At 43.7% G+C, this 19,701-nt stretch overlaps 1 protein-coding gene across 13 annotated transcripts in view; it reads right to left on the bottom strand.

Moving 5' to 3' along the window:
- Tacc2 (transforming acidic coiled-coil containing protein 2) overlaps positions 1-19,701 on the bottom strand; it is a 218,500-nt gene that overhangs the window by 166,679 nt on the left and 32,120 nt on the right. For 10 of the 13 annotated variants that reach the window (XM_076553746.1, XM_076553742.1, XM_076553739.1 and 7 more), the window contains exons 3-4: positions 15,096-15,152; positions 183-283 (exon numbers count right to left, since the gene is read on the bottom strand). In XM_076553746.1, the coding sequence (XP_076409861.1) occupies positions 183-283; positions 15,096-15,152 (158 nt within the window). The remainder of the gene's footprint in view (positions 1-182; positions 284-15,095; positions 15,153-19,701) is intronic. The other 3 variants (XM_076553760.1, XM_076553758.1, XM_076553754.1) reach the window with 1 other exon arrangement.

Genomic DNA, 19,701 nt, shown 5'->3' with positions numbered 1-19,701 from the left:
CCCCGCAGGCTCAAGCCAGCCACAGAGTGTTCCATGAATCATGGGTCTGAAAGCACATCCCTGAGGACTTCTCACATGTCTGAATTTCCCAACACAAGTGCAGTAAAGCAAGGGCTGGAACAAGCAGTGAGTGGAGCGTGTTGCAGGCTGCATCTGCCCATGCTACAGAGCTGGGTCCCTACCTGCCAGCACCGGTTCCAGGAGAGTCCCCTTGCTGCTTCTGTAGAGATTGACTGTTCCCAGGTGATTGCAGTGATCTTGGACTCTGAGCTGGTGAAGTCCTCTGAGCCAGAAGAAAAAAAGATATTGGAAAGGAAGTCAGGAATCTGTAAAACCACAGCAATATTTTTCAATAAGCCACTGACCAAAGACATGCACGATAAAGCCTGTGATTCACAGGACTACTGCCACCAGCCAGGCGAGGCTTAGAAGGTATAGCAGAGGTGTGGAAAGCTGAGCAGAGGTGGCCCAGCTCTCTTCACACACAGTTCCGGTCATGACTGCTTCATGATGACTGCTTCAGTTAGAACCCAAGAGTGGGGGCTGGAGAGGTGGCTCAGTGATTAAGAGCACTGGCCACTCTTCTGGAGGATCCAGGTTCGATTCCTAGCACCCACATGGCAGCTTACAACCATCTTTAATTCCAATATCCTCCTCTGGCTTTGTGGGCACTAGACATGCACATGATAGATGTATATACATGGAAGGAAGAAAAGAAAGAAGGAAGGAAGGAAGGAAACAACGAAAGCTAAGTCTGGTGATACCTATCAAACTCTGGGAGATTCCTGGAGAAAGAGGATGTACTTTTTTTTTCTTTTCTTTCTTTTTTTCTTTTGAGACAGGGTTTCTCTGTGTAACCCTGGCTGTCCTGGAACTTGCTCTGTAGACCAGGCTGGCCTTAATGCCTGCCTCTGCCTCACCAGTGCTGAGACTAAAGACATGTGCCACCACTGCCTCGTTAATTTATTTATTTTTATCTATTTATCTCTTTTTTTAAACCAGTGCTAAGGGTAAAGCCCGGGACTTTGTGCATGTTAGGCAAGTGTTCTGTCTTTAGTGCCACATCTCCAATCCCAGCCATTATTAGTTTTTCAAACCAAATGATACAAGTATCAGGCTCAGAATTTAAGCCAAGGGACAGAACAAGGAGATGTTGTTTTTTCCAACACTCAATTTCAGTAATGCTTGCTGAGGCACGGTTCAGAAATCAGGAGAAAAGAGGCTCCTGTAAACCCCAAGACATATTTCCAAAGGCAGTCCTTGTGTTTTGTCTTCCCAGGAATGTCCTTGCACCCCCATTTCCCCACTAAACAGCACACCCTTTGGGGAGTGGTCTGCCTCTGTTTAAATGTCCCACCTATGCCCTCTGGCCCTCAGGGTCTCCTAGAAAATGTAAAGCATGGTGCCCCTTGCCCACCCACTAGAGTGTGAACAGACACAGGTGTGGCCAGGTCCTTCCACAGGACTCCTTGAAGGAACAGAGACGTTAGGATCTGGTGGTGGCTTTGTTTCTGAGCACCTTGATCTTAGTCATGGTGGAGAGGGCATCCTACAAGCAAGGGAAAGAAGACCATGTAGAACAAAACTAGGCTAACATTATAGAGAGTGCTCTGGGGTGTCCGGACCCCTGGATCTGTTCTTACTGACCCACCTAACTAGAGGTGATTAGAAAAGGCACTGAATTCAATATTTTACCTTTCTGGTACAAGCTGGACATTTGTTACTTGGAGCTAAAAGATTTCTGCACATCTTTTACTTGGTCAACTTGGAAGGAAGCAAAGCTTTCTTTGGTCAAATGAATCTGAGGTATTACATTTCATAGCCCTCTTTCAGAAATCCACAGAGCATGTTAACATCTTAAAGGTTATGGGGAAAAGGGGTCCCACATGAAATAACTTACTGGATTTTACTTTTTTTGAGTCAGAGTCTCCTTACATAAGTCAGGTAGGCCTAAAATTTGTGGTCTTTCTGTCTCTGTCTTCCCAATGCTAGGATTACAGGGATGTACCACTATGACCAGATTAATTTAATGAATTTTAACTCAGACTACCCAAAGTTTCTTGGCCAACCTGTGTTTGTGACCTATTTGGTAATGTCTCATAGAACTGGTGTTACAGGCACATACTTTGGAAGGCTATTAGCACATGGCCTCCTTCCTTTTGCCCTTGCTCATTCAATCTAGAAAACGATCCAAGTCCTCAGAATAAGAAGTCCTGATGCCTTTGCCTTTATGACTGGGAAGGTAGCAGTCTTCAGGGTCAAATGCATGGTTTGAGAGCTGGCTATGCTTCTTTGGGTGTTCTTACCATCATGAGGGAGTAGTAAGAATGGGCACTAGAATCTGGACAACAAGAAATATTGCAGCCCCTGATTCTGATTGCTGACCATCTTTCTCATCTCAATGGTTCCTTCACATGGTCCAGAGAGCAAGACCTCCTCTGTCCCTGCATTTCTCTGGGGCAACTGGAGACACAGATGTCCTCTGATAGAACAACCAATTCATCAGCTCAAGCCATGGACCCTGCTGTTCCAGAACATTCCATGAGTGTCTCTTCTCAGTGACAGTTTGGGAAAGAATTATTTTCACTGGCTATTGATTCTTTCAACCACCCAAGAAACATTCACCTAAAGCCTGCCATGGGCTAGAAAGTAGGCTGGGGAACATCTGTTTCTCCTCCTGAGCTGCTCACAGGTTAGGATGACACACACCAGGACCATGGTTGGAGCGTGTCAATGTGAGGGACACCAAAGAACGCTCCCACTGTAGGAATGGCACACAGTCTAGCCTCTCAGGAAGGGACCTCTCTTCTAGACATGTGGGCATGAGCATTCCCTCCCCCAACCTGCCCCTAAAAACAAAACAAAACAAAACAACCTCCAGGCAGGGGTTATTTGAAATTTAATTTTGGAGTTTCTGAAGGACAGAGCATGAACCTTCTACCCTCTCTGAACCTGGGGCTCTTTTTTTTTTTTTTTTTTTTTTTTTTTAGATCTTCAATCTCCTGTTACATGGCCATTGCCTTTCCCTGGCTCTGTCTGCTTCCTTATCTGGGTTTATTCAACTGTGTCCAAAGATAAACCATAAAGGATACCTCAATAGCCAAAAGCCTGGATGGTCTGGTGTGAACATGAACACTGCAATGCGAAATCTCCCTTTGCTTTAGCTGACAGATGGTACGATGAGGAGGGAATGCCTGCCTATAATCCTAGGCCCCAAGAGGCTGAGACAGGAGGATGGAGGGCTTGAAGCTACAGAGCAAGGTCCTTTTTCAAAGGCAAACAATTATGGACAAGAGGAGCAACAATGGCTTCTGTTCATGAAACACTAACAGAGGCACCGGGCTGGCATCTTCTCATGAACTTTCAGCAAATCATCACCACTTACAGGAAGATGCTGCCTACATCCTTGCTTTAGAGCCAGCACCTTCAGAGGTTCAATAACTTGGACCACAGAGCAGGGGCCTATTGAGATATTTGTACACTGAATGAAAATGTATTGCTGTGATTGGTTTAATAAAAAGCTAAATGGCCAATAGCTAGGCAGGAAAGAATAGACAGGACTTCCAGGAAGAGAGAGGAGCTGGAAATGAATCTAGGCATGTGGGAGATGCCAGCAAGATGCAGATCCACTTGGATGTACAGAATGGAAGAGAGGGGTTTTGGGATTTAGCTCGGTGGTAGAGCACTTGCCTAGCAAGCACAAGGCCCTGGGTTCAGTCCTCAGCTCTGAAAAAACAAACAAACAAACAAACAAACAAACCAGAATGGAAGAGAGGCAAAAAGCCATGTGGCAGCCAGGCAGTGCTGATGCACACCTTTAGTCCCAGCACTTGGGAGGCAGAGCCAGGCGGATCTCTGTGAGTTTGAGGCCAGCCTGGTCTACAGAGCGAGATCTAGGACAGGCACTAAAAACTACACAGAGAAACCCTGTCTCAAAAAACAAACAAACAAAAAAGAGCCATGTGGCAGAACATAGATTAATAGAAACAGGTTAATTTAAATTATAAGAACTAGTGGGATAAGCCTAAACTAAAGGCAAAGCTTTCATAATTAATAATGAGTTTCCCTGTCGTTATTGGGGAGCTGGCAGTCCCAAAGAAAGTCCGACTACAGAGGCCTAAGTAGACCTGCTTCAATCTGATCCCAGAGCTGGGACAGGATATTTCTTTTCTTGGCCACCTCAACAAAGAAGTAAAGGAGGCAGAGAAAGCTGCAACCTGGTCCCCACCTTAGGGGAGGTCACTGCTGTAGTGCTGGGACTTAACGGGGTTCCCTACCCTGCCTGCAGGACTCAGCCTCCCAGGTGAACATCCAGGGAGCACCCATCCCTAGGACAGTAGCAAAATAGTGCACCCTTGGATCACTTGAGTTTCAAACTCTACACTCTTCAGAGGAAGGCTCCTCATCCATTCGGTATCTCTACCTTGAGTGGTTTTCTATGATAACTCAAGAACCACAGTTCAAAAGGAGTGACATTTCTGTATCAGGGTCTTGGATATTTCAAGATATATTTTTATTTTAACTCTCTCTCTCTCTCTCTCTCTCTCTCTCTCTCTCTCTCTCTCTGTGTGTGTGTGTGTGTGTGTGTGTGTGTGTGTGTGTGTGTGTGTGTGTGTGTGGTGGGTCTGTATGTGTCTATGTGTGTCTATGTGCATGTGTATATTGATGCCCATGGAGGTATCTGATTCCCGTGGAGTTGGAGTTACAGGCAGCTATGGACCACCCAATGTGGTTGCTGGGGACTAAACTCAGGCCCTCTGGAAAAGCACTCTTAACTGCTGAACCATCTGTCCAGGCCCAGGGTCTTGAATTTTTTAAAATCACTACCTAAATCTTGCTTGTCTGTTGCGCAAGTGCCAACCTTTAACACCCGCAGCCAGCTCCCTTCTCATTATGACAGTATCAGTGCTGAATATGCTGCAAATAATTGGCAAATAAATCCCCTACCCCATGTTCCTTGATCAAGGTTTCTTTCCAGTGACTCTGGAAATACATCAATGCATCTAGCAGCTCAGGCAGATACAACCAACAGAAAGGAAAGGAGGTTGATCTCAGGTCTCTGTTCGAGCTAAAGGCCGTGGGGATGGAACAAGGGCTCAGTCCGTCTCTGGAGGAATCAAAGGGTCAGGCCTTTCCTCTTTCATCAGCCCAGCTCTTCGATGCCACAGCATTGTTCTCATAGCAGAAACCGGTCCGGTCAGAATTCAGAGAAAAGCAGCAGGGCAGGGGTACAGCTCAGTGATGGCGCACAGGCTGGTGTGGGATTAACCCTCCCCTCTATCAATAACAGTAACTGTTGTTATTGTCCTCTTTGTTGTCGTCATCATAAAATAAAAGCAACAGAGCAATCCACATAAATGGCACACACACTTTTCAAAGACACCCCTGGGACTCTTGAAGAATCCATATTTACTAAACAGACAGTAAAGAAATGTTTTCTGTTTTCTAGGTAGTAATGGGGAATTGAGGGTCTTGTCCAGTCTTCTGATTGGAAGTCTGCTCTTTCCACAATAGTAATAACAACTGCCACTTAGAGAACATCCTGCTATGATGGAAAACAACAGACGCATTATTAGATGTGTGCTCTTAACTGTTCTACATATTTAAACCCATTTAATACTGCCAAATAAACACACAGATAAACAGAGAGATTAAGCCACTTGCCAAAAGTCGCAAAGATCACCATGGAAGTGGTGAATTTGAACCTGGATGGTCTGTGCTCTTTTTTTTTTTTTTTTTTAAAGATTTATTCATTTATTATGTATACAGTGTTCTGTCTGCATGTGTCCTTGCAGGCCAGAAGAGGGCGCCGGATCTTATTACAGATGGTTGTGTAATAAGCAATAGATAATCCTACACCAACATACACCACAGAAGGACAACACAACACAACCAAAAAAAATAACAGGAATTAACAATCACTGGTCATTAATATCCATCAATATCAATGGTCTCAACTCACCTATAAAAAGACACAGGCTAACAGAATGGATAAGAAAACAGGACCCATCCATATGCTGCATACAAGAAACACACCTTAACTCCAAAGACAGACACTACCTCCGAGTAAAGGGCTGGGAAAAGGTTTTCCAAGCAAATGGACCTAAGAAACAAGCTGGTGTAGCTATCCTAATATCTAATAAATTAGACTTCAAACTAAAGTCAATCAAAAGAGACCAGGATGGACATTACATATTCATCACGGGAAAAATCCACCAAGATGAAGTCTCGATTCTAAACATCTATGCTCCAAATACAAAAGCACCCACATTCATAAAAGAAACACTACTAAAGTTTAAAACGCACATCAAACCCCACACATTAGTAGTGGGAGATTTTAACACACCACTCTCACCAAAAGATAGATCTACCAGACTGAAACTTAACAAAGAAATAAAGGACCTAACAGATGTTATGACTCAAATGGACCTGATAGATATCTACAGAATATTCCATCCTAACACAAAAGAATATACCTTCTTCTCAGCACCCCATGGAACCTTCTCAAAAATTGACCACATGCTTGGACACAAAACAAATCTCAACAGATACAAAAAAACTGGAATAACCTCCTGTATCTTATCAGACCACCATGCCTTAAAGTTAGAACTCAATAACAACAAAAATTATAGAAAACCCACAAACTCATGGAAACTGAATAATGCCCACCTGAAACATCAATGGGTCAAGGAAGAAATAAAAACAGAAATTAAAGAGTTCCTAGAATTCAATGAAAATGAAAGTACAACATACCCAAACTTATGGGACACTATGAAAGCAGTGCTAAGAGGAAAATTCATAGCTCTAAATGCACACATAAAGAAGATGGAGCAATCCCATACCAATGAATTAATAGCACAACTGAAAGCTCTAGAACAAAAAGAAACAAACTCACCCAGGAGAAATAGACACCAGGAAATAATCAAATTGAGGGCTGAAATCAATGAAATAGAAAACAAGAGAACAATACAAAAAAATCAATGAAACAAAGAGTTGGTTCTTTGAAAAAATCAACAAGATAGACAAACCACTAGCCAAATTAACCAAAAGGCAAAGAGAGAGCACCCAAATTCACAAAATCAGAAATGAAAAGGGAGACATAACAACAGACAATGAGGAAATCCAGAGAATCATCAGATCATACTTCAAAAACCTGTACTCCACAAAAATGGAAAACCAGGAAGAAATGGACAATTTTCTGGATAAATACCACATACCAAAATTAAATCAAGACCAGATAAACCATTTAAATAGACCAATAACCCCTAAAGAAATAGAAACAGTCATCAAAAGTCTCCCAACCAAAAAAAGCCCAGGACCAGATGGTTTCAGTGCAGAATTCTACCAGACTTTCAAAGAAGAACTAATACCAATCCTCTTCAAAGTGTTCCACACAATAGAAACAGAAGGAACACTACCAAACTCTTTTTATGAGGCTACAATTACCCTGATACCCAATCCACACAAAGATGCAACAAAGAAAGAGAACTACAGACCAATCTCCCTCATGAACATAGATGCAAAAATACTCAACAAAATATTGGCAAACCGAATCCAAGAATACATCAAAACAATCATCCATCACGACCAAGTAGGATTCATCCCAGGGATGCAAGGATGGTTCAACATACGGAAATCAGTCAATGTAATACACCATATAAACAAACTGAAAGAAAAAAACCACATGATCATCTCCTTAGATGCTGAAAAAGCCTTTGACAAAATCCAACACCCCTTCATGATAAAGGTCTTAGAAAGATTAGGAATACAAGGAACATTTCTAAACATAATAAAAGCAATTTATAGCAAGCCAACAGCAAACATCAAATTAAATGGAGAGAAACTCAAAGCGATACCACTAAATTCAGGAACAAGACAAGGCTGTCCACTCTCCCCATATTTATTCAATATAGTACTAGAAGTTCTAGCTAGAGCAATAAGACAACAAAAGGAGATCAAAGGGATACAAATTGGCAAGGAAGAAGTCAAACTTTCACTATTTGCAGATGATATGATAGTATACATAAGTGACCCCAAAAACTCTACCAGGGAACTTCTACAGCTGATAAACTCCTTCAGTAAAGTGGCAGGATACAAGATCAACTCAAAAAAATCAGTAGCCCTCCTATACACAAATGATAAAAGGGCTGAGAAAGAAGTCAGAGAAACATCACCCTTTACAATAGCCACAAATAATATAAAATACCTTGGGATAACACTAACTAAACAAGTGAAAGACCTTTTTGATAAGAACTTTAAATCTCTAAAGAAAGAAATTGAAGAAGATATCAGAAAATGGAAGGATCTCCCATGCTCATGGATAGGTAGGATTAACATAGTAAAAATGGCAATCTTACCAAAAGCAATCTACAGATTCAATGCAATCCCCATCAAAATCCCAACACAATTCTTCACAGACTTGGAAAGAAAAATACTCAACTTTATATGGAAAAACAAAAGACCCAGGATAGCTAAAAGAATCCTATACGATAAAGCAACCCTTGGAGGCATCACCATCCCTGACCTCAAACTCTACTATAGAGCTATAGTAATAAAAACAGCTTGGTACTGGTATAAAAACCGACATACGGACCAATGGAATCGAATTGAAGACCCTGACATTAATCCATGCACATATGAACACCTGGTTTTTGACAAAGGAGCCAAAACTATACAATGGAACAAAGAAAGTATCTTCAACAAATGGTGCTGGCATAACTGGATGTCAATATGTAAAAGATTACAAATAGATCCATATCTGTCACCATGCACAAAACTCAAGTCCAAGTGGATCAAAGACCTAAACATAAATCCAGTTACACTAAACTTAATAGAAAAGAAAATAGGAAGCACTCTTGAACGCATTGGCACCGGAGACCATTTCCTAAATAAAACACCGACAGCACAGACCCTGAGCACAACCATTAATAAATGGGACCTCTCGAAACTGAGAAGCTTTTGCAGGGCAAAAGACACAGTCAATAAGACAAAAAGACAGCCAACAGATTGGGAAAAGATCTTCACCAACCCCACATCTGACAGAGGATTGATCTCCACAATATACAAAGAACTCAAGAAACTAGACATCAAAGCACTGAACACTCCAGTTAAAAAATGGGCTAAAGAGCTAAACAGAGAATTCACAAAACAAGAACTACAAATGGCTGAAAGACATTTAAAGAAATGCTCAACATCCTTAATCATCAGAGAAATGCAAATCAAAACGACTCTGAGATACCACCTTACTCCTGTTAGAATGGCTACAATCAAAAACACCAATGACAACCAATGTTGGAGAGGATGTGGAGCAAAGGGAACACTCCTCCACTGTTGGTGGGAATGTAAACTTGTACAACCACTGTGGAAATCAGTATGGCGGTTTCTCAGAAAATTAGGAATCGAACTACCTCAAGACCCAGCCATCCCACTCTTGGGCATCTACCCAAGGAATGCTGATTTATACCATAAAGATACATGCTCAGCTATGTTCATAGCAGCACTATTTGTAATAGCCAGTACCTGGAAACAACCTAGATGCCCGTCAACGGAAGAATGGATGAAAAAAATGTGGTACATATACACAATGGAGTACTACTCAGCAGAGAAAAACAATGAAAGCATGAAATTTGCAGGCAAATGGATGGAACTAGAAAAAATCATCCTGAGTGAGGTAACCCAAACCCAGAAAGACAGTTATGGTATGTACTCACTCATTGGTGGATTCTAGATATAAAATAAAGAACAATCAGACCACAACCCATAGAACCATAGAGGCTATATATATAGCATGGAGGTCCCTAGGACGACTGTGGCATATAATAAATTTCAGTTTTACTCAATTATTGAAAAAAAAATAGCCAAAATGAATGGAAACACATGAACTATGAACCAAAGGCTGAGGGGCTCCCAGCTGGATCAGGCCCTCTGAATAGGTGAGACAGTTGATTGGCTTGATCAGTTTGGGAGGCAACTAGGCAGTGGGACCAAGTCCTGTGCTCATTGCATGAGTTGGCTGTCTGAAACCTGGAACTTATGCAGGGACACTTGGCTTAGTCTGGGAGGAAGGGACTGGACCTCCCTGGACTGAATCTACCAAGTTGATCACAGTCCTCGGGGGAGGACTTGTCCTGGAGGAGGTGGGAATGGAGGGTGGGCTGGGGGTAAGGGAGGGCGTGGGAGGGGGGAGAATAGGGGAACCCATGGCTGATATGTAGAACGGAATGATATTGTAAAATAAAAAATATATATCAAAAAAAAAAAGATTTACTCATTTATTATGTATACAGTGTTCTGTCTGCATGTGTCCTTGCAGGCCAGAAGAGGGCGCCGGATCTTATTACAGATGGTTGTGAGCCACCATGTGGTTGCTGGGACTTGAACTCAAGACCTCTGGAAGAGCAGTCAGTGCTCTTAACCTCTGAGCCATCTCTCCAGCCCTGGTCTGTTCTCTTTTTTATTTTAGAGATAGGGTCTCTCTATGTAGCCCTGATTGGCCTGGAACTCACAGAGATCCGTCTGCCTCTGCCCCGAGTGCTGGAATTAAAAGCGTGCGCCACCATGTTCAACTCAGTTTTACCACACAGTGGGAACAGTTAGTTGCTTTATGATCTCTGCCATGTTGCCATGCTCCATCATGCTCCAGAACAAGTGGGCATTCATGGCTGATGCTGCCCAAGAGCCTGGGTCAGATGCCTCGACTCTCACCTGGCATGGAGGGGGCAGTCTAGACTGTTGGCCCAGTATGTGAATCACAGCTTCTATCTGTTCAGTCCAGCAGCTACTTCCACAACAGCTCTTGCCTTTGTTGCATTTCCTAGAGTGCCTTTGAATCCCCCTTTCCAGTTTCCCCTTCTTAGCTATGGTCCTAAGACCTACTGTGTGCGGGATTCCTGCTGTGTCAGCAGACATCACTATGAAACCTCAAGTGCTTCCAACATTACCCTCCCTCCACTTCCAAACACCAAGCTGGAAAGATCGGAAGCAGGAAGCAACACTCAAGTGGCAACCCAGCTGCCCAGTTGCTTCACATCACCTCTGAACTGTCATTGCTTGAGTAAACAAACGCCTTCCTGGCCCAGAAACACTCCAGAGCCCTCGGTAGTCTTAAAGCAATCTTTAGACAGTGATAGCAATCGTCCAGTCCTAAAAGCATCTTCTGTCAAGAGTAAAGCATTTACCATTTAAAAAAATGTTTTTCACTGTTCTTACCTTTTAAATGTGTTCCATCTCTCTAGACCATGACAATAAAATTAAAGCATGCTTACTCAGCATGGCTAGAACATGCCCAGAGTGCCTACCGACGCCATCCGTCCACTCCTTGAATGAGCTTCTGGGGAGCAGAGTAAGTGCAGGTGAGGGCTGGGAAGTAGATCAAAGGTCATCCCCATGGTACTAAGAGTCAGATTTCAGAAATAACTGCCAGGCTGGCCAAATACGGGAGAGGAGCACAGGTCCAAGCTCCAGCCCGGAGGCAGCCCATCTGCCTGTCAATCAGAGGCAGCTGCTCAAACCAGTTCTAATCACCCCAAGTCTTTCACCACAAAGGAAGCACAGAAAAGAAGACTTCCCAACACAGGCTGGGAGGACACCCCAGAATCAGGCAGGGGATACTGCAGTTAGGTCGACAAGGGAGAATCCCTCAGGGTGGGGTTTCAACTCATCAGACCTGAGTGTTTTCTAGTGTGGATCAGCATGATGTCTCAGGAGGGATTAACAAGCTCTGGGGATAGCAAACAGGTCTGAGTTTGTGTGTGTGTGTGTGTGTGTGTGTGTGTGTGTGTGTGTGTGTGTGTGTGTTTGGGTGCCACAGCTGGGTAGCAAGAGCCCCAATTCTCAGCGGACACAGATGAAAGGTATCAGGTAAGGTGGCAGCTGTTATAAAAGCTGGTGGAGCGTCCACATGAGAGAGTGCTATCTGCATTTCAGTAAGTCTGAAATACTCCAAAAGTTTAATTTAAAGAAGACACAATGCTGGGTGTGGTGGTATACACCTTTAATCTCAGGACTTAGAAGGCAGAGGCAAACAGATCTCTGTGAGTTCAAAGACAGATTGGTGAGTTCCATGCCAGTCAAGGCTATTTAGTGAGACCTTATCTCAAGATAGATAGATAGATAGATAGATAGATAGATAGATAGATAGATAGATAGATAAATAAATAAATAAATAAATAAATAAATAAATAAATAAATAAATAAATAAATAAATAAATAAATAAATAGACACAAGCTTTGGCCTAAGAACATTCCACTACAGAGCAGGAGAGGGGCTCCTGAAGACTCTCTGGGCAGCTAATGGTTGAGGAGGAAGCGAGAGACATTTTCCTCAGTGCTGTGAGGCAGAAGGTGAGAGGGTAAACTATACCTCGTCTGCGTTCCTGTGAGTAGCTCTGAACAAACTCAGAGGCTCAGGGAAAGAAAAAAGACATGGGAGCAGAAGGGGACTAGTTGGGGAGAGAAAGGGAATCGGCAGAAGTAGGAGGGGGGGTAACAGAGGGGAATGAAGGGTAAATGTAAAAATATTATATATACATTAAAATATAATCAAAGCCATCATTATATGTAATTAATATATATCAGCAAAAATGTTAAAGACCTATTTCTTTTTTAAAAAATGATTTATTTTTAACTTTTATTAATGTGTACGTGTGTCTGTCTGTGCATATGTCACATACACGTGGGTGCATGAGGAGTCCAGAAGAGGGTGCTGGGTCCCCTGAAGCTGCCCGATGTAGGTGCTGGGAACTGAACTCCAGTCTTCTGCCAGAGCCGTATGTGCTCCTGACCACTGAGCCACCTCTCCAATCCCAGTGAAAACCTTCCAGAGTCCCGCCTTCTGGCTTTTCAACAAATACTGTACATAAATGTTGCCTACAGTCACAGAGCTTCTCACTCAGGCTCACTGGAACCTAGTATTCACAGACCACCCTAGTCCCTCTCTCCCCAGCCTCCTCAGTCTCTGGTAGTTGACTCTTGATTTCTGTGATATCAACTTTGTTGAGCCCACGTGAGTAAGATCACCTGGCATTGTCCTTGTGTGCCTGGCTCACATCCATGATAAAGCTGTCCAGTTGTAAGCATCCATTTACCCTCTGAATTATTTGTTTATTCACTTGTCTGGTTTGCATGTAAGTTCCATGAGGCAGGAGTTCACCTGCCTCTCCTTTGGACCGGGTGGTGGTGGGAGTGGGCTCCACAAATGGCCATTGAATAGGAGTCTCTGCCTAAGTCTTAGGCTCTGCTGTGGTTCCTTGTGAAGTGTCCTAAGCCAGAAGACCATACTATGGTGATATTTTATTTGTGCTGAAATGTGATTTTATTTGTATTTTAATAAAGTTTCCTGGGGGTCAGAGCTAATAGCAAGCCATAACAGAAGTCTGGCAGTGGTAGCACACGCCCTTAATCCAATCACATGGCAGGCAAAGTCTCTGTGTGTTCAAGGACACAGCCAGCATGGTGATACACACCTTTAATCCAAGTACCAACCGTAGAGACCTGAAGGTCTGTATAGATAGGCAGTGATGAAGAAGTCATGTGGTTGGATTTACAACCAATGAGAAGGCAGAACAGAAAGTCAATAAAAATACACACAGGAAGTAGGTCTCTTTCGGAGGGGAAGGATGACAGCGACAGCGAGGGGTAAGAAGGTGGTCTTGGTCTTAGCTCTTGGCTGCTGCTCTGACCTCTTGGGCTTTTAGCTCTGTATTTGGCTCCGTGTTTCTTATTCAATAAAACCGTTCAGAATTACATCTGCACCATACTGCTCCTAGCCTGGCAGAGGTCCCCTTAGGAGCCTAGACCTGGGAGCCCCAGGACAGCCTGTCATCCTGAATCCGTCACAGATTTATGGAGGTGGGCAAATGCCTTGATCTTCTGATCAAACACAGAAAATTGAAAAACAATTGAAATGAAAATGTGGTGGCTTTCTTCCAACTTTGACTCTGAGCCTTACTTATGTGCCATATTAGGCAAGCTGTGCTGGTTGGTGGCCTGGGTTCTCCAAGCAAACTTCCTCTTTGACCTTGGGCCAGTCCTTAAGGCTAGAAGAACTCAGCTTGGAAACCACTGGCCCTGGCATTTCTCATTGCAACTTGCTGAGGCCAGGGTTGTAATTCTCACTCATTGCTCATTCATTTTTGTTTTTATTTTTATTTTATTTTATTTTCAGAGCTGAGGACCGAACCCAAGGCCTTGCGCTTGCTAGGCAAGCACTCTACCACTGAGCTGAATCCCCAACCCCACTCATTGCTCATTCAAATGGCCAAGCGGATGAACAGCCAAGCCCCTTTTTCTGTAAAATGTGAGTGATCCACCAAGGCTGCTCACTCATGGGACTGTGAGGAAACCAGAGGACAGTGCATGTGCAAACAGCCTTCACCATGTACGTGCAGCCGTAATACCACACAACTTCGGAACTGCCAGGTTAGGGGAGACAAACGCCTTGAGCACACCCACCTGGCAGCCACCTTCAGGGTGGAGTGGCTTTTTAAAGCAGATCACAACACCACCTGATGACAGACACACCTGCACAGGCAGGATCAGGAGTGTAGCCTCCCCTGGCCACACCCAGAGGCGCTCACCCCCACAACCTCTCCAGAAAGCTCCCCTTTTTTTCAACTGCAAACACCTCCAGCTACCCTGCCACTATGAGCTCAGCTAGCTGCATTACTGTGCAATGACACCCACAGCTGACTCTGAATCTTTCTAATGACAAATCATTTCGCCCACTGGCATGGAAGGTAGGGCCGCCACACCATTTCCCAGCCTCCCTTTAGGACAAAAGACATCAAAGTCAAAGCCTGTGGAAGGATTAGTGCTGGCTCTCAGCGTCTGCATTCTCTTCTGTTGACAACACAAACCTTATTCAGCATCTCACAGCCCATCCAGCAAGCCAGTTCGCAGAGAGCCACATTCAACATGTTATTTCTAAAATTCTAAACCCGTGTTGGTTTCCAACTTAATAGGGAGAGATAGGAATAGGCATTGGGGCAGGGGGGGGGGCACACTAAATATCCTGTGCCCATGCTCTGCCCACTCTCAGTAGCACCTAGATGTTAGACAGCTGAGAGGCCAGCCATGCAAAGTACACACATCTGTACCTGTGGAGAGCCAGGGTTTGGAGGCCACAGGATGGGGTTGTGTGAGCCAGTGTCCTCCTGTTGAAGGCAAAGGGTCTTCCTGTTAGGACACAGAGTAAGGAAGAAGCATCTTCCAGGACCTTTAGTTTCAACACCTGCCCAGCTTGTGACTACTGTCTCTGTTAAGGTCATTGTTACCATGACAAAACATTGACCAAAAGGAACGTGGGGAGGAAAGGGTTTATTTCATCTTATAGCTTGTAGTCTATCATCTAGAGAAATCAGGACAGAAACTCAAGACAGGGACTGATGTAGAGGCCATGAAGAAGTATTGACTACTGGTTTGCTCCTCGGGGCTTTTCCAGCCTCTTTCTTATAGTACCCAGGACCACCAGCCCAGGGTGGTACTACCTACTGTGGCCTGGGCCCTCCTTCATCAGTAAAAAAAAAATGCCCCACAGGCTTGCTTATGGGCCGGTTGGGGTGGGGCATCTTCTCAATTGAGGTTCTCTCTTTCAAAATGACTCTAGCTTGTCTCAAATAGACATTAAACTACCAAGAACAGGTACCCAAGGGAAATTAGACACCAGAGGGAGAGGACTCTAGAGCATGAAGATGTGTGAAGCAAACAGGGCCAGGGCTCAGCGGACTTCCCTCCTCCTTTGCCCTGGTGACAAAGCTGATCCTTAATCTAGGGACAGGAGGCTCACCAAAGCTCACATCTTCTCTCCTAAGCAGAATATAGAGGAACCCTCTGCCGAGTGTTTCTTCATAGATGAAGAATCTTAAGAAATGGAAACCTGGGCAGGACAGGAGAGCGTGGGAGGCATAGAAACCAGTTAGAACTGTTACCAGTTAGAACTGTTACCAGTGCTGCAGGTATGAAATAAAAGGGTCATGGAAAGTCAAAGGGGAAAGTGGTTGGACGAGAGGACAGGATGAATCTATCTCCCTTTGTCCTCTAGGAATTTGCTCCAAGCAATGCTGACAGGCAGTCATTGTGCCCTACAGGGTGGACATAAGACTTGGGATGGACTATTTTGCATGCAGACACAGTATCTGCCCCCACAGTGGGAATATGGCACATTTAGAATGGGTCTATGTGGAATATTCCTTTACACTGTGTGACTATGTGTTGCTATGATTGGTTTAATAAACAAGCTGATTGGCCAATAGCTGAACAGGATAAGGTTAGGTGGGAGAGCCAAACTGAGAATGCTGAGAGGAAGAAGGGCAGAGTAAGGAGTCGCCAGCAGATGCAGAGAGAAGCAAGAGGGGCATGCTGTACTGAGAAAAGGTACCAAGCCACATGGCAAAACATAGATAAGAAATATGGGTTGATGTAAATGTAAGAGTTAGCTAGTAACAAGCCCGAGCTATTGGCTGAGCATTTGTAATTAATATAAGCCTCAATATGTTTATTTGGGAGCTTCTGGCAAGACAAGAAAACTCCACCGACAGGTCTGATTCTTTACAGGGGGCAGGCAGGTCAGGCTGGACCACTAGCTGGGAAAAGCACAGACACTTATCTGCTGTCAGCACCTCTGTTTTCCCCCTCACTAGACTGAAGGTACCTCCTGAACACTTAGAACTGAGGGAAATAGAGCAAGATCCGAAGGGGAGAGCTCCTGCATTATCTACTGGAGCCTTGGACTCAGCCAATACTGCAACTAGAGCCGTGGGCATCTCAGTTCTATAAGCCAACACCCCTTCTCTGATTGTGGTCATTAGTAGAAATGGGGTACCTGTCTCTTAGAATCCTCTAAAGGCCTAAACAGAAATTCACAAGGCTAAATGGCCAGCCCACCAATTAACTAACTAACCAATCATAGGATGATGTATTAGGTGTGTAAGGAGACAGTGGGTAGAGTCAGGGTGACCTTCAGATTTTGGTTTTTGGATAGCAGGAGAGTTCATGCTGCCCAGAAAGAGAAATGTAGTGTGAGAAGCAGAATGATGAAAGATGTTGATTTGGTTTGAGGAACTCAGGAGGCTGTGGTGGTACCAGTAGAGGTATCTGGACGATGCAGAAAATGCAGAAAGATGAGCCCACGGCCCCCTCTCCAAAACTACAGCCAAACATTCCCACACTGTATCCCTCTGCTTCTCTGTGGAAGGCAAACCTCATTCTGCTCCGGAGCCCTAAGACAACCCTGCAAAGGCTTACTGGCTCGTGCCTGATTTGACTGGCGATGTGGAAACTCCCGGAGTCAGAAAGCATCCTCTATCTACTCTAGGAAGGCTGAGCTAGAGGATAGAGGATGAGGTTGGAGATGGTAGGAGGTGGGAACTGAGGGAATGATCAGGAATAAGTTATTTCTTCACACATAGAGCATCTTTACTTTTAAGTAGCAAAGCCTTGAAGCATTAAAATAGACATTGCAATGAATAAAAAAATTTTAAAAAGAATAAAAAAATAAAAACAGGTATTGCTGGTAAGAATACAATGAGATGGTTAAAGAGCAAGGTAGCATCACTTTTTGTTGTTTTGAAAAGCCTTTTGCAACATAAATAGCAAGAGCCTTGCAAAAGTCCTTGCCCTATGACCCAGAAGTTCCCTCTCTATGGAATCCATGCTTGGTAAATAATAAGTATCTCATTCTGGACAACATGGTTTGTGAGAATAATGGGGAGAATTGTAAGCCATCTTAAACTGCCAATATTCAGGTTGAAGTTTATCTCTTTTTTTATAACTTATTTATTTTTATTTTATGTACATTGGTATTTTGCCTGTGTGAGGGTGTCAGATCTTTGAGTTACGAACAGTTGTGAGCTGCCATGTGGGCGCTGGGGATTGAACCTGGGTCCTCTGGAAGAGCAGTCAGTGCTCTTAAGCACTGAGCCATCTCTCCAGCCCCCTAAACTTCATCTTAAGGCAGGCAGGGTAATTTGAATGAGAAAGGCCTCCATAGGTGCATGTTTGGACATGTGGTCTGTGGTTTGTGGAACTCTTTGGGAAGGGTTAGGAGGTGTTACTTGTTGGAGGAGGTGTGTCATTGGGGGTGGGCTTTTAAGGTTTCAAATATATCATTCTCTCTCTCTCTCTCTCTCTCTCTCTCTCTCTCTCTCTCTCTCTCTGTGTGTGTGTGTGTGTGTGTGTGTGTGTGTGTGTGTGTGCGTGCGTGCGTGCGTGCGTGCGTGTGTGTGAGCTCTCAGCTACTGCTCCAGTGCTTGCCTGCCTATCTGACGCCATGATCCTCATCATTATGGTGATAGACTCTAACTGAAACCATAAGTCTCAAATAAACCCTTTCTTCTATAAGTTGCCTTGGCCGAGGTGATTTGTCCCAGCAGGTTTGCTCATCATCCCTAGGGGTGTGTTAAAGTAGTCAAAGCAAGTGTTCCTCCAGTCTAGGGACATTCCTCATGGTTGATGATGTGTTAGATTATTGTTTTGGAGACTGTAGAATATTTTGCAGAATTCTGACTTCTCCAACTACAGACTGATAGCACCTTTTATCACTGTGGTGACAACCAAAACTATTGCTGGATATTGCCACATGACCCTTTCCTGAGAAGACAATATGACCCCTGGGTAAAAACTACTACTGCTCCATCCTGTTTGTACCTAGTAGCAGGGCCTATGGGGAGCTTGGAGTTTATACAGATCTGTAAAACCTCAGAGAAGGGAAGCAAGCCTGTGTATGAGGAGGAATAAGGGCCAAAGTATGTCTAGTGCCCCTCAAGGGCTCTCAACTGATGGCCATGCCCTCCTCCACTCAAGCTCATGATGGAATGTTCCTGTAAGGGGCAAGTTCAAGGAGGCTGACCTGAGCTAACCCCAACCAGCAGGCACCTATATTGACTCACAGAGCATTTAAAAATAATTGAAATTAGCTGTTAACATGATTTTTATTCTTTTGAGAGTGGGTTTTTTGTTTGCTTGTTTTGTTTTTGAGACCGAGTCTTCTGTTTCATAGACCAGGCTGGCCTTGAACTCTGAGAAGATTTATTTGCCTCTGCTTCCAATTAAAGTTGTGTACCATCATGCCCAGCTGTGAACATGTTTTTAAATGTAAGACTTCTTTCTACAATCTTCGAGAAACACAGGAGCAACCATTTCCATGCATTTTGTGAGGTTAATAATACTCAGATACAAAAACCAGACCCCCAAAATTCTTTCTTATAAACTTGGATAGAAAAGTCCAAATAATATATTAACAAACAAAACAAAAACAAAAACACTGTAACATGGTATCAAAATATTTATACACCGTGGCCACATGACATTTATTCCAGGTATGCAAGGAAGGAAATATTGTGATTATGTCAACTGATGCAGAGAAATCACTAGCATTATCCAATTGAATGGCTTCAAAACATTGTAAGTAAACTAGATGTCTCAATTTGATAAACCGTGTTTGTTTAAAAAAACAAAACTAGCCAGGAGGTGGTAGCGCATGTCTTTAATCCCAGCATTTGGGAGGCAGAGGCAGGAGGATCTCTATGAATTTGAGTCCAGCCTGGTCTACAAAGCAAGTTCCAGGACAGCCAAGGCTACACAGAGAAACCCTGTCTTAAAAGACCAAAAAACAAAAAACAAACAAGCAAAACAAACCCTATATCTAATAGCTTCCATAATACTAGAAACAATGATCTCCCCTTGAGATTAGGAATGAGGGTAAAA

Source organism: Peromyscus maniculatus, chromosome 1 (assembly GCF_049852395.1).
Source record: "Peromyscus maniculatus bairdii isolate BWxNUB_F1_BW_parent chromosome 1, HU_Pman_BW_mat_3.1, whole genome shotgun sequence".
NCBI classification, from domain to species: Eukaryota; Metazoa; Chordata; class Mammalia; order Rodentia; family Cricetidae; genus Peromyscus; species Peromyscus maniculatus.
Note: the sequence above shows the minus strand (reverse complement) of the source record. Positions and strands in the feature narration are given on the sequence as shown.